General features: G+C 38.7%; 1 protein-coding gene across 7 annotated transcripts in view; it reads right to left on the bottom strand.

Annotated features, from left to right (window-relative positions):
* CEP112 (centrosomal protein 112) overlaps window positions 1-15,924 on the bottom strand; it is a 551,576-nt gene that overhangs the window by 448,126 nt on the left and 87,526 nt on the right. For 3 of the 7 annotated variants that reach the window (XM_055258897.2, XM_055258903.2, XM_063629347.1), the window contains 2 exons: window positions 7,028-7,075; window positions 6,694-6,774 (listed from right to left, as the gene is read on the bottom strand). The exons of 2 other annotated variants lie outside the window; for them this stretch is intronic. In XM_055258897.2, coding sequence (XP_055114872.1) covers window positions 6,694-6,774; window positions 7,028-7,075 — 129 coding nt within the window. The remainder of the gene's footprint in view (window positions 1-6,693; window positions 6,775-7,027; window positions 7,076-15,924) is intronic. 2 more of the 7 variants (XM_055258899.2, XM_055258898.2) reach the window with 1 other exon arrangement.

The raw sequence follows: 15,924 nt of genomic DNA on the forward strand, positions 1-15,924 counted from the left end.
TTAGGCAAGGATTTCATGACCAAGAACCCCAAAAACAAAGATAAATAGTTGGGACTCAGTCAAACTAAAGAGCTTTTGCACGGTAAAAGGAACAGTCAGCAGGGTAAACAGACAACCCTCAGAGTGGCAGAAAATCTTCATAATCTATACATCTGACAATGGACTAATGACCAGAATCTACAACTTGATGACAGTGTGCCTAGGTGATGATCTTTTTGTGATGAATTTCCCAAGTGTTCTTTGTGCGTCTTGTATTTGGATGTCCAGGTCTCTAGAAAGGCCAGGGAAGTTTTCCTCAATTGTTCCTCCAAATATGTTTTCCACACTTTTAGATTTCTCTTCTTAAGAATACCGATTATTCTTAGGTTTGGTTGTTTAACATAATCCCGGGCTTCTTGGAGCCTTTGTTCATATTTTCTTATTCTTTTTTCTTTGTCTTTGTTGGATTGGGTTGATTAGAAGACCTTGTCTTCAAGTTCTGAATTTCTTTCTTCTTTTTGTTCAATTCTATTCTGTTGCTGAGACTTTGCAGAGCATTTTGCATTTTTCTAAGTGTGTCCAATGTTTCCTGAAGTTTTGATTGTTTTTTCTTTATGCTATCTATTTCCTTAAATATTTCTCCTTTCACTTCTTGTATCATTTTTTGGATTTCCTTGCATTGGGCTTCGCCTTTCTCTGATGCTTCCCTGATTGGCTTAATAAGTAACCTCCTGAATTCTTTTTCAGGTAAATCAGGGATTTCTTCTTGGTTTGGATCCATTGCTGGTGAGCTAGTGTGATTTTTTGAGGGGTGTTAAAGAGCCTTGTTTTGTCATACTATCAGAGTTGATTTTCTGATTCCTTCTCATTTGGGTAGGCTCTGAGAAAAGTCTAGGACTGAAGGCTGTTGTTCAGATTCTTTTGTCCCATGGGGTATTCCCTTGATGTAGTATTCTCCCCCTTTTCCTACGGATGTGGCTTCCTGTGAGCCGAGCTGCAGTGATGGTTATCTCTCTTCTGGGTCTAGCCACCCAGCGAGTCTACCTGGCTCCAGGCTGGTACTGGGGGTTGTCTGCACAGAGTCCTGTGATATGAACTATGAGTTGCTCAGCCATGGATACCAGCACCTGTTCTGGTAGAGGTGGCATGAGAGTGAAATGGACTCTGTGAGGGTTCTTAGCTTTAGTGGTTTACAGTTCTATTTTTGTGCTGGTTGGCCTCCTGCCAGAGGGTGGCACTTTCCAGAGAGCATCAGCTGTGGTACTATGGAGAGGAACCAGTGGTGGACGTGGCCCTAGAACTCCCGAGAGTATGTGCCCTTTGTCTTCAGCTACCAGGGTGAATAGGGAAGGGCCAGCAGGTGGGGTCAGGGCTAGTCATGTCCGAGCTCAGACTCTCCTTGGGCAGCTCTTACTGTGTGGCTGCTGTGGGGGATAGGGGTGAGGTTCCCAGGTCAATGGAGTTGTGTACCTAGGAGGATTATGGCTGCCTCTGCTGAGTCATGCAGGTTGTCAGGGAAGTGAGGGAAGGCTGGCAGTCACAGCTCTCCCCCAGCTCCCACACAGTCTTCAGGGCTGGTCTCACCCCCACCATGTCCCCCTAGCAGCCCCGAGTCTATTTCCAGGCAGTGGGTGAGCAGGGCTTGAGAACTTGCCCCAGGCTACCTAGTTCCCAGCTGCAAAAGAAGAGGGCTTTAGTTCTTACCCCGCCCGTGGAGTCTGCACACTGGGTTAGCACCCTTCTCTGAGTTCTGGCCCAGAGCCTTCTCGCCCAGTTCAAATTGTTATAAAGTTCAGCTGGAGACTTCCTTCTCTATGGTATTTCCCCCCTATGCCTCTAGCTGCCCTCGTGAAAGGTCCCTGTGGTACCAGGAAGGAATGACCTGCTTGGGGACCCAGCGAGCTCCCAGGGCCTTTCCTACTACTTCCTCTACCCCTGTATTTCGCTCAGCCCTCTAAATTGACCCAGCCTCGGGTAAGGTCGGAAGCGTCTCCTGGAAACGAGACCTTGAGTTTTCCCAGAGGGAAATGTGTTTGGGAGTGGAGGGTCTCCCTTTCCCAATTCTGCAGTTTGGGAACTCACAGTATTTGGGTGTCTCCCGGGTCATACAGGAGCAGTCATCTTCCTTCAGAGGGTCTGGGGGTCCCCTTGGGATTCCTGGTTCATTCTTGCAGTCATTCTGGAGCTAAAATTCACGATGCAAGCCTCTGCACGCTGCTCTGTCTGTCCGAGTTGGAGCTGCAATCTAGTCCTCATGCCTCCCATCCACCATAATGATTCCCATTCAAGATCCCATTGCTAATTTTTTAACAGTCTCTTTTAATTAGAGTGTTTAGTCCATTTAATGTAGTTACTGATCAATATGGTTAGGTTTAATCTACCTTGTTGGTATCCGTTTCCACTGGTACCCCCTTTTTTATTTTTCACTACTCTGTTGCTCCTTTCTTGTCTTATTTTTAGTTTTTTTTTTGTTATTCTATTTTAATTTTTCTATTGACTTCTTGGCTATACTTTCCCTTTGTATGTTTTCTTTATTGGTTGCTTTTGGGCTAAAATTATGCATCCTTACCATATCAAAGTCAGTTTTTAGTGTCAGTATTGTGCTGCTTACACTGGACTTTTCCCATTTTCTAATTTCCACCTCATAAATCTAATAACTTTAAAACAGTATAATCTAATTTAACCCTACAATCACTTGTGCTATTGTCATGTTCTAAATACCTTACGAAACCTAACTTTCAAGGTTGTTGTATTATCTTTAAATAGTTGTGTTTTGGGGAATTGTGAGAAGATAAAAATGGCTTTTATGTATCTCTGCTTACATACTATTTCTAGTACTTTCCTTCATTTCAGAGTATCTAAGTTTTCATCTTTAAGAATATCTTTTACTATTTGTTTTAGTGCAGTTCTACTGGTGATAAGTTAAGTCATCTGAATTTTTCTTTTAGCACTTCTAAGATGTTATTCCTTTGTCCTCTGGTTTCCATTGTTTCTGTTGGGGAGCCTGTTGTTTCTCTGAATGTAATGCCTGTTTTCCTGTGGCTGCTTTTAAGATTTTTCTTTTTTTTTTCTTTTTCTTTTTTTTTTTAGACAGAGCCTCACCCTGTCACCAGGCTTGAATGCAGTGGCATGATCTTGGCTCATTGCAACCTCCGCCTCCTGGATTCAAGCAATTCTCCTGCCTCAGCCTCCTGAGTAGCTGGGACTACAGGCACGTGCCACCACGCCCAGCTAATTTTTGTATTTTTAGTAGAGACGGGGTTTCACCATGTTGGCCAGGATGGCCTCAAACTCCTGACCTTGTGATCTGCCCGCCTTGGCCTCCCAAAGTGCTGGGATTACAGGCGTGAGACACCGTGCCCAGCCAAGATTTTTCTTTTTGTTTTTGTTTTTCAGCAGTTTGTGATGTTTCTAGGTGTTGTTTTCTTGCATTTATCCTGCATAGAGTTCATTCAGCATCTTGTTCTCTCAGTCAGTATTTTTATATTTTATCAAACTTGGGAAATTTTTGGCCATTATTTCTTTAAATAATCTTTCCCTATTCTTATTTGCTTCTATAGGAACCCCAATTACATGTATATTAGACTCTTGGATTTTGTTTCACAGTTTCTAAAAGTGTTAAAATAAATAACACACATGTCATGTTTCTGTGTATATATATATATATATATATAGTGGGCACAGTGGCAAATGCCTGTAATGCCAGCTACTGGGGAGGCTCAAGCATGAGAACTGCTTGAACCCGTGAGACGTAGGCTGCAGTGAGCTGAGACTGCACCACTGTACTCCAGCCTAAGCGACAGAGCATGACTGTCTCCTAAATAAATAAATAAATTGTATCCAAATTGGAAAGGAACGAGTGAAATGGTCTCTATTTACAGACGACATGATCTTATATGTAAAAAAAAATTTTTTTAAAGACTCCACCAAAATGCTGGAACTAATAAATGAATTCACTAAAGTTGCAGAATACAAAATCAACATACAAAAATCAGTAGCCATTTTATACACTGACAATGAACGATACAAAATCAAGAAAACAATCCCTCTCTTACTAGGTACCAAAAAGAAACCACTTAGAAATAAATTTGATCAAGGAGATTAAAGTCCAGTATAATGAAAACTGTAAAACACTGATAAAAGAAATTAAAGAAGATACAAATAAATGGAAAGATATCTCATGTTCATGAACTGGGAGAACTAATAATGGTTAAAATGTCCATGTTATCCAAAGAAATCTATATATTTAATGCAATCCCTATCAAAATTCTAATGGCATTTTTCACAGATATAAAGAAAACCCTAAAATTTATATGAAACCAAAAAGACCCTGAATACCCAAGGCAATTTTGAGCAAAATGAACAAAGGTGAAGGCATCACACTACCTGACTTCAAAATACACTATAAAGCTATAGTAATCAAAAAAGCATAGTAAAAACTGGCATAAACCAGACACACAGACATAATGAAACAGAATAGAGAACCCAGAAATAAACCCATACATTTAGTGTCAACTGATTTTTATTATTATATTTATTTATTTATTTATTTATTTATTTATTTATTTTGAGATGGAGTCTTGCTCTGTCACCCAGGCAGGAGTTTGGTGACGCAATCTTGGCTCACAGCAACCTCTGCCTCCCAGGTTCAAGCGATTCTCCTGTGTCAGCCTCCTGAGTAGCTGAGATTACAGGCATGCCCTACCACCCAGCTAATTTTCGTATTTTCAGTAGGGATGGGGTTTCACCATGTTGGCCAGGCTGGTCTCAAACTCCTAACCTCAAGTGATCCGCCCACCTCAGCCTCCCAAAGTGCTCGATTACAGGCATGAGCCACCATGCTTGGCCAGGTCAACTGATTTTTGACAAAGATGCCAAAAACACACAATGGGGAAAGACAATTTCTTCAATAAATGATGCTTGGAAAACTGGATATCCAACATGCAGAAGAATGAAATTAGACCCTTCTCTCCAATTCAAAACAGAGACTTAAATGTAAGATCTGACATTTTAAAACTACTATAAGAGAAATAGGGGAAAAGCTCCATGACATTGCTCTGGGCAATGATGTTTTGGATATGAACCGAAAAGCATAGTCAACAAAAGAAAAAATAGACACATGAGATTATATCAAACTAAAAAGCTTCTGCAAAGGAAACAATCAACAGAGTAAAAAGACAGCCTACACAATGAGAAAAATATTTGCAAGCCATATATCTAATAAGGGGTTAACATCCAAAATATATATGGAACTGAAACAACTCAATGGTAAGAACACTAATAACCTGATTTTAAAATGGGCAAAGGATCTGAATAGACATTTCTCAAAAGAAGACATGCAAATAGCCACCAGATATATGAAAAACTGCCCAACATTCCTAATCATCAGAGAAATGCTGATTAAAACAATACTGAGATATCACGTCACACCTGTTAGAATGGCTATCAACAAAAAGAAAAAAGATCAGTATTGGAGGGGATGTGGAGAAAAGAGAAACCTTGCCCAGTGTTGGCAGTAATGTAAATTAGTGCAGCCATTATAGAAAAACAGTATGAAGATTCCTTGAAAAATTAAAAATAGAACTACTATATGATCCAGCAATCTCACTATTAGGTATAAATCCAAAGGAAATGAAATTGGTATATTGAAGAGCTACCTGCACCCCCATGTTCACTGCAGCAATAGCCAAGATATAGAATAAATATAAAGTGTCCATCAACAAATAAATGAAGAAAATGTGATATATATACACACATACATACCCCCCCCATACACACACACAATGAAATGTTACTCAGTTTTTAAAAAGAAGGAAATCTTGTCATTTAGTACAACATGGATGAACCTAGAGAACATGATGTTAAGTGAAATAAGCCAGGCACAGGAAGGCAAATACCACATGATCTCACTTATATGTGGATTCTAAAAAAGGTGAACTCACAAAAGTAGAGAAATGGTGGTTGAGGCCAAGCGACAAAGAGTGGAGTTGGGAGATACTGGTCAAAGGATACAAAATTTAAGTTAGATGAGAGAAATAAGTTCTAGAGATCTATTGTACAGCATAGTGACTTTAGTTAATAACAATGGATTGTGTTTCAAAAATCACAATGAGAGTACATTTTAAGTATTCTCATTACAAAAAAAAGATAAGTCCGTGAGTTGATTCATGTATCAAGCTCAATTTAGCCATTTGACAATGTATACATATTTCAAAACATCATGTTGTACAAAATAAACATATACAATTTTGTTCAGGTGTGGTGGCTCATGCCTGTAATCCTAATGCTTTGAGAAGTCAAGGCAGGAGGAGGATCACTTGAGGCCAACAGCTCAAGACCAGCCTGGGAAAAACAGTAAGATCCCATCTCTACCAAAAAAAATATTTTAATTAGCTGGACGTGGTGGCACAGCTGTAGTCCTGGCTACTCAGGAGGCTGAGGTGGGAGGACTGCTTGATCCCAGTGAGCTCTGATCGCACCACTGCACTCCAGCCGGGCAAAAGAGAGAGACTCTATCTCTGGAAAACAAAAACAAAAACAAAAAACAAAACAGAAAGACAAATCCTGCCTACCATGCATCACGTTTTATATTTGTTTCAAATGCAACCTCTTCCTAGAATATACCATTATTTTAACTAAAACCTGAAAACCTAGATTATATAAAATATTAAAACTGTATTATCAAAGGGTTTATCAGCAATATCTCATTCCTACCTCTTTCTCACGTATTCGAGAGAGAAAATGATCATCATAGAAACTGCTGGATTTTCTCAGGCTGAATTTCGGTGTCATCTGCTGAATGAACAGGAGTTATTTAACATGTTTTCAGATCTGGTCTATCCTTAACCCCAAAGAAAAATTCTAAATTGCCTGAGGCCCATACCAAAATAGTACTAACACTGCAGGAAAAAATCACTTCCAAGTGATAAAATTCAAAAACTATTATGTTTCCTAATGTATATCTGCATTATTTTCTATAAATAACTTAGTGATTATTTTATTTTAAAATACCTGCCCCTAGAAAAAGTCCAATGGATTTCTCACATACCAGAGAAACTGGGATAGGCTTCTGTCTCAGGTATCGAGGATTTTCTATCTGAAAATTTAAAAATAAAACAAAATAAGGATTTATTAATTTTGGAGTTTTAATTATTATTTGATAAAATATAGAATTAAGCTGCCATATGAAACATTTTCTAGATTTCTTAATATTTAATTCATTTTTAGAATGGGTATTGTATGATACATTTTTAGTGGCTCCCTACAAATAAAACATAAAACATAAACTCCCTTGTGCATGCCAAAATGAACCTTCATGATCCTCTCACTGCCTAACTGCCCACTCTCATCTTCCATTACCCTTCACCTCATATTTTATGCTCCCAGGATCCACAATGACCTATATTACCAGAACATGGCAGATGTTGCCATGCCTGTCCGCTTCTGAATTTCTCTGCCCAGCCCTCCAAACCCTGTAAGCACACACCTATTTGTTCTTAGAGTCTCAATTTAATCACTGCACTCCCAGATGTATTTGGTATATGAATCCTTAAACATACCTTTCTAATAGCAAAGAGAACACAAAATTCCTTTGGGACTCCCCCTAAATCTCCCTTTCAGATTCATCTATCTCCACCATACCCCACATTCCAAGGACACCAGACAATTTGTTTTAACTTAAAAGCACTATACTGTCTCCCATGTCTGAGTCTTTGCAACCTGTAAGATCATTCCCCCAACTTCTACACATGGTTAACTTACTCAAGACTCACAGTTTAAAAATCATCTCCCCCAGGAAACTTAGTTTCTACTACTCCAGTAGTACCCTGGATGCTGGTTCCCTTTTACAATCTGGCATCTCCCTGTTTCAAAACCGTGTGGACTCTGAAAGCAGAGACCATGACTGCCCTGTTTACCACTCTATCCCTAGCACCCAACTCAGTGCCCAATGAGTATTTCTTCAGAAAGAAGGAAGAAACAAGAGGAAAGAAAGGAGTCACCTGTACCTGATTCCACCTTCTTATCAGCTCCTAAAGTATCCTATGTCCACTCTCTCATAGCCCTTATGTAATACTTTGAGTGTTTATCAGTATGTCTCCACATCTCTCTTTGAACAGAAGGAGTACTGGGATGATGTCTTCTCAATTTTGTATCTCTGGGACCTAGCAAAATATCTAATGTATAGTAGCCTTTCAATAAAGTATTTATTGCATGAATATACTATATGATAAAGTAGACACATTGATAGTTATCTCTACTATTTCGCTCACAAATAAAGTGATAATTAAAAATCATTACCATGAAAGTCTAATTTCTTCATATCACAAACCCACAAATTACTACATGGATAATCTCAAAAAGTACAAGAACACAAACTATCACTTCAACCTAGGGTAGTGGTTCTTACACTTGTTAAATTAAGATTAACCTAAAGCTGCCTCCTCAGATATTTTTAATTCAGCCTAAAGGTTTCTCCATTCATGGTGAACTGTAACCTAACTGGATGTGTAAACAGACTACAGCTTACTTTTGTGCCACTCACTGAGTTTTGGCCAATTAAAGGCAATCAATCATTCAAACCAAATTCAAATAAGGCAAATGCAGGGCTGTAACCAATCCCGCTGTTTCTGTACCTCGCTTCCATTTTGTGTAGGTCATTATCCTTCTTCTGTCCATAAATCTTCAATCATCCAGTAGTGCTGCAGTGCTGCAGCCTCTCTGAACCTATTATGATTCAGGGGCTGCCTGATCCATGAATCATTCTTTGCCTACTAAACTCTGTTCAATTTAATTTCTTTAAGGTTTTTCTTTTAACATCCTGGAGTGTACTATGAGGATCAAGTGATAAACATTTCAAATATAAATTATTGGATTCTACTTCTCCAAAATCCCATTGTGTTTTGAAAAAGTTCCCCAAATGATTTATTATGGTTAATAATTCTTGAAAATGAACAATCCACACCCAATTTGGCAATAAAGATAAGGGTGAATGAAGAATCAATTAATCAAAAAATGTAGAAGTCATAACATTTATAATAGAATCCAATCAAGTAAAACTTAAAAAGAGTATAGCAACAGACAGGATATAAAGTGTAATTATTTTAGCATCTAGATTAAAGCAAATACACAAAACAATTCTTTCATGTGGACGCCGGATCCTATAAAGTAATAGCAACTGTATGAATTTAAATGTCTCTCCCCATCCTCCAAAGACCCATACAGATTGATAAAGAGACTAAATAAAAATGCCCATCATCCATGACTACATCATAAAAAGGAGAAAGGGAATACAAATCCCTGGATTAATATGTAGGTGGCCAAATAAAGATATCAAATCAGCAGAATTAGATCCTAAGCCAAACCAGAGTGGTAGCATGGGGAAAAAAGGAAGTACCTCCAGGTCTTAGTAGTGGTGGAACTAAATATCATCAAATACTGACCTGTCAAAGAAAAGTGGCCTACCTTAAGTGGGCCACACAAAAAAACTTAATGGCTCAGAGTGCCAGAGATGGGCACAAAAGAAGGGGCTTGGCAACTATGAAGAACCAAAGAGGAAGTTCTAGGAAGGAATCACTTCTGAGGTAGAGAGAAGCACCTTTGAAGGAAGGTTGTTCATGATAAAGGGAAATAAAAAAGCAGCTGAAGATAAGGGCCCTGCAGAAACAAGATAGAATCAAAGGATCAAAAGACGACAAGCCATGGCCAGGAGCCGTTGCTCCCACCTGTAATCCCAGCATTTTGGGAGGCCAAGGCAGGCAGATTACCTGAGGTCAGGAGTTCAAGACCAGCCTGGCCAACATGGTGAAACCTCGTCTCTACTAAAAATACAAAAATTAGCTGGGCGTAGTGGCAGGTGACTATAATCCCAGCTATTCAGGAGGCTGAGGCAGGAGAATCTCCTGAACCCAAGAGACAGAGGTTGCAGTGAGCTGAGATCATGCCACTGCACTCCAGCTTGGGTGACAAGAGCAAAACTCCGTCTCAAAAAAAGAAAATAGAAGAAGACAAGCCAGGCTGACAACCACAAAAGGCACCATTTGATAAAGAAATTAAACTTCAGTGTAGCAGAGGAGGAGGGCTGTCCAGAAATAAGAAATAAAGTAAGCCACCCACTACCACTTCCCACACAATCACTGGCTATTATTTGTTCAGAAAAATCTAATAGATAATCATGAACAGAAAAAAAGAATCCAATATCCACAAAATATATAAAATAGAAAATATAAAATCAAAACCTGCCAGCAGAAGGAAACACTTTTTTAAAAAGCTAAAATACAGGAAAACAGTAATACAGGCTTCCTTTTGATTCCCATGTCTCCCCACTCTCATACATCAGGGTTTTTGTGCAATCCACTTAAAATAGGACGCTCTCCTACATGTCAATACTTCATAATACTTTTGTTCCACCACCACTAGGACAACAGGTATTCAAATATAACTTTTTTTTTTTTTTTTTTTTTGAGATGGAGTCTTGCTCTGTCACCCAGGCTGGAGTGCAGTGGGTGATCTCGGCTCAGTGCAAGCTCCGCCTCCCAGGTTCATGCCATTCTCCTGCCTCAGCCTCCCGAGTAGCTGGGACTACAGGCGCCCGCCACCTCGCCCGGCTAATTTTTCGTATTTTTAGTAGAGACGGGGTTTCACCGTGTTAGCCAGGATGGTCTCGATCTCCTGACCTCATGATCCTCCTGCCTCGGCCTCCCAAAGTGCTGGGATTACAGGCATGAGCCACTGCGCCCGGCCCAAATATAACTTTTAAATAACTTCAGGCATAAAAATACTCTAAATCAAAATAAAGACAAAAATACAAAGATGTTAAATAGGAGGTGACTAGATTCAGGAAAAAAAAAAACATGGAAGAGTAACAAAAATCATCCAAGAAATGAAGGCTAAATTAAGAGTTGTACAAGAGACAGGCTGGGCATGATGGCTCACACCTGTAATCCTAGCACTTTGGGAAGCCAAGGCGGATGGATCACAAGGTCAGGAGATCGAGACCATCCAGGCTAACACAGTGAAACTCCATCTCTACTAAAAATACAAAAAAATTAGACGGGCGTGGTGGCAGAAGCCTGCAGTCCCACCTACTCGGGAGGCTGAGGCAGGAGACTGGCGTGAACCCTGGAGGCGGAGCTTGCAGTGAGCCGAGATCACACCACTGCACTCCACCCTGGGCAACAGAGTGAGATTCCAGTCTCAAAAAAAAGAAAAAAAAAAAAAAAGAGTTGTACAAGAGAGAAAAGATAACTATAGTAACAGCAAGAGATAAAGATAGGACCTGAAGCCAAAAACCAGGAAATAAAACTGAAATAAAAACATATTCAAAAAGGATCCAAGGGAAATGAATAAAGAAAATGAGAAACAAGAATACAATAGATGTACAATTGGATTCCCTGAAGAAAATAAAATAAATGCAACTAAATATTTTAAATTATTAAGAAAATATTCTTAAATAAAATAATACCTGAATCATATTAAATATTCTCACTCTTTACCTTGGAAAACTGACCTAAGACCATCGACTGAAACATAAACAGTTGGCCCTCCATATTCATGGGTTCTACATCTACATATTCAACCAACCAAATTGAAAATATTCAAAGTAATAATTAGAAAACAAGAAAACAGTACAGTATAACAAATATTTCCATATCATTTATATTGTATTAGGTACTATAGGTAATATAGAGATTATTTAATCATTCATAGGTTATGTATAAATACTGTACTACTTTACGTAAGAAACATCAGCATTTGCTGATTTGGTATCTGTGGGAAGGAAGGAGGATGTTCTGGAACCAATCAACTCTTGATACTGAGAGATGACTGTGCAATATATTGAATAAAATCCAATGTGATATATTGAATATCTTTCAGAGTACAATATAAAAGTCCAAATATTAAACTTTATATTTTTTAAAAATTCTCTGGACCCTCAGTCAAAAAGAATAAGACGTTTATAACTTTATTTATATATTTATGAAAAATGAAAAGTATGTATCACATTTCTCAACTGTAACATACATCATATAAAACATTATATTTAAGGAACTCAGGTAAAGAAAATGCAAATCAAATATTTTATATACAATCTAGATTTCCTCCAAGAATCAAGACCATAGGAAACCATTTTGAAACATGCAAGAATTCAGAAAATATTGTATCACAAGGTCCATTCAGTAGACTCTACTAGAGCATGAGCATTTTATCTTAGTTAAAAGATAATCAAGAGGGAAAAAAAAGATAATCAAGGAACCTTCAGTCAACAGACTGGTGTTTCCTGATTAAGTATTCTAACATTTGAAATTTACTTTCAAATAGTTCCAATAAGGCAAAATCACAAAATTTAAAAAGCAGCAGCAATAAGTTATTGGTGTACTATTCTTTTTCTACTTGAAAATTTTCATCATAAAAATTGTAAAAAAAAAAAAAAAAAAAAAACTGGTTTCTTCAATAAGAGAGCACAAACCAAACTGATAATTATCTTATATTTTGATTTTGGAAAACCAAATACTATTGATTAGTCCAGTTAAATGGCAGTTTCTGATTACTGTATAGTTTAAATACATGCTGGAAAAAATGCTTTTTAAATAATGTTAATTCTGAGAAAAAAAACCAGAATCATGCTGAGTTTTTGTGAAAAGACACTGCAAAAAACTTAGTGGTTATTTGGGACTAACTAAATGAAATCACCATGGAATTTAAAATAATACAAGCTATTAGATAGAAGCTATAAATGTATTTTAGAAAGAAGAGATGGTTTGTTATTTTTTTAAGAAAAATGTGAAAATTATTTTGTGTAGATTAGAAAATACCAAGCTGAGAAAAGTTTCACCATCTCAACAGTTACTTTTCCACCTTAATAGATAAAAGCATGATAGTTTTGAGAAGACAAAAAATCTGAGAGTACGTATGTAACTAGAAAACAATATCAGAGATCCTTCAAAGAAATAATTTCTTGTGTCACACCTGGGGTTATATCATACTCTTTCAACAATTATATACTAAACATCTACCATGTGCCAGGTACTTTGAGAGACGTTTATGACAAGCTGTGAGAAAAAGAAGTGTAAACACCTGAAAATAACACCAGATGGAAACTCTACATAAAGTAATAAATATGCCATAAATGGTAAATGGTTGCATAAATATATAAGGCTTTTAATCTTATATTTTCAATCCATTTAATCAATATATAACTATTTAAAGGAAAACGAACAAAAACATAATATAATGAAAATAATATATTGTGGAGTTTATAACATTAATAGATTAAAGGAAGAAACTATATAATCCTCTCAAAAGATAAAGAAAAATTCAGGCCAGGCGTGGTGGCTCACGCCTGTAATCCTAACACTTCGGGAGGCCAAGGTGGACAGATTACAAGGTCAGGAGATCAAGACCATCCTGGCTAACATGGTGAAACCCCGTCCCTACCAAAAATACAAAAAAATTAGCCGGGTGTGGTGGTGGGCACCTGTAGTCCCAGCTACTCGGGAGGCTGAGGCAGGAGAATGGCATGAACCTGGGAGGCGGAGCTTGCACTGAGCTGAGATCACCCACTGCACTCCAGCCTGGGTGACAGAGCAAGACTCCATCTCAAAAAAAAAAAAAAAAAAAAGAGAGAAGAATTCAAAAATTCCACAAACATTCATGATTTTTTAAAATATCCTGACAAAATAGAGACATTCTTAATTTGATAAGTGGAATCTACCAAAAAAAAACTATAAGTAAGAAAAAACTACAAGTATGAAAAACTAGCCAGGCGCGGTGGCTCATGCCTGTAATCCCAGCACTTTGGGAGGCTGAGCTGGGCGGATCACCTGAGGTCAGGAGTTGGAGACCAGACTGGCTAACATGGTGAAACCCTGTTTCTCCTAAAACTACAAAAAATTAGCCAGGCACGGTGGTGCACGCCTGTAATCCCAGCTACTCGGGAGGCTTGAGGCAGGAGAACTGCTTGAACCCAGGAGGTGAAGGTTGCAGTGGGCCCAGATAGTGCCATTGCACTGAGTGAATAAGAGCGAAATTCCATCTCAAAAAAAAAAAAAAAAAACATGAAAAACTGAAAGCATTCCCTTTAAGATTGGGAATGATACAATGAGTACCACCCACTATGAACATGCTCCTATTCAACACTGTTGTGGAATCCTAAACAGCAGTTTTTTAAAAAAGAGAAGAAAAGGAAAAAGGAGGAGGATAGAAAGAAAGAAGAGGGTACAAGATTAGAAAGTAAAAACTAGAACACCTCATCATTTGCAGATACCTATCTACATAGAACTCTATAAATGAATAAATAAACAAGTAAATAATAGAACTCATAAGAGTTTGGCAAAGTTGCCAGATGCCAAACCAACATATAAAAGTCAACTGCAATCAAAGAGGCAGAGCAAAATGTTCGAATAGAAGCCTTTAGCAATTTTCCCCACAGCATGAACATCAAATTGAACAACTATTCACATAAAAAAAGCACCTTCATAAGAAGGAAAAATCAGGTGAGTGATCACAGTACCTGGTTTTAGCATATTAAGGAATAAGACGCCAAAGAAGGTAGGAAAGACAGTCTTAAATCACCTGCATCACCCTTCTCCTATCCCCCAGCAGTGGCTACATGGCATGAAGAGAGAATCTGTGTATTTGGGGAAGGGAGAGCACAGTGATTGTGGGATTCTGCATTGAAACTCAGTGCTGCCCTGTCACAGCAGAAAGAAACAGCAGGCAGAATTCAGGGTGCACCCACAGAGGAACATTTAGACCAACCCTAGCCAGAGGGAAATCATTTATCCCAGCAGTCAGAACCTTAGTTCTAGCAAACTCCACCACTACCATGGGCTAAAGTGCACTGGAGTCCTAAATAAACTTGAAAGGCAGTCTAGGTCACAAAGACTGCAAGTCCTAGGCAATCTCTGATGCTGTGCTGGGCTCAAAGCCAGTGGGCTTGGGGATGCATGTGACATAGTGAGACACCAGCCAGGGTGGCCAAGAGAGTGCTGGTGTCACCCCCAGGCAACACAGTTTGCAGCTCTGAGAGAGAGACTCCTTCACTCTGCCTGAAGAGGCAAGAGGGATGAGTAAAAAGAATTTTGTCTTGCAACTTGGATACCAGTTCAGCCACAGTAGACTATGGCACCAGGCAGAGTCCTGAGGCCCCCATTCCAGGGCCTAGCTCCCAAACATTTCTAAACACACACTGGGTCAGAGGAGAACCCACTACATTGAAAGAAAGGACCCACTCCTGGCAGAATTCATCATCTGCTGACTAAAGAGCCCTCGGTCTCTGAATACTTAGCAGTGACAGCCAGGCAGTACTTGCGTGGGCCCGGGGTAAGACTTAGTGTCATGCTAGCTTCAAGAATGATCCAGCACATTCCCAGATGTGGTGTCTATGGGGAGAAATCCCCTCAGCTTGAGGAAGGGAGAGGGAAGACAAAAGGGAACATTGTCTTTCAACTTTGGATACCAATTTGGCCATAGTAGGGAAGAGCACCAAGCAGGCTCCTGGGGTCACCAATTCCAGGCCTTGGGTCCTGGTAGGCATTTCTGGCAGCAGACTTCTCAGTGGAAATGTTACAGTCCAAAAGAGAGGGCCATGACATATTTAAAGTGCTGAGGAAGAAATGCCTTTATTCTTGAATGGTATATCCAGCAAAAATAACCTTGAGAGATTTGATCAACACCAGACCTATCCTACAAGAAATGCTAAAGGAATTTCTTTGATCTGAAAGGAAAGGACATTAATGCACAATAATGAATCATCTAAAGGTATAAAACTCACTGGTAATAGTAAGTATTATACTTAGTATAGTAAGTATATTACTATTATAACACTGTAATTGTGGTGTGTAAACTACTCATATCTGAAGTAGAAAGACTAAAAGATGAACCACTCAAAAATAATAACTGTAACAATTTTTGAAGACATAGTGTAATAAAATGGCAGGAGTAAGT

Source organism: Symphalangus syndactylus, chromosome 20 (assembly GCF_028878055.3).
Source record: "Symphalangus syndactylus isolate Jambi chromosome 20, NHGRI_mSymSyn1-v2.1_pri, whole genome shotgun sequence".
Classification (NCBI taxonomy): domain Eukaryota; kingdom Metazoa; phylum Chordata; class Mammalia; order Primates; family Hylobatidae; genus Symphalangus; species Symphalangus syndactylus.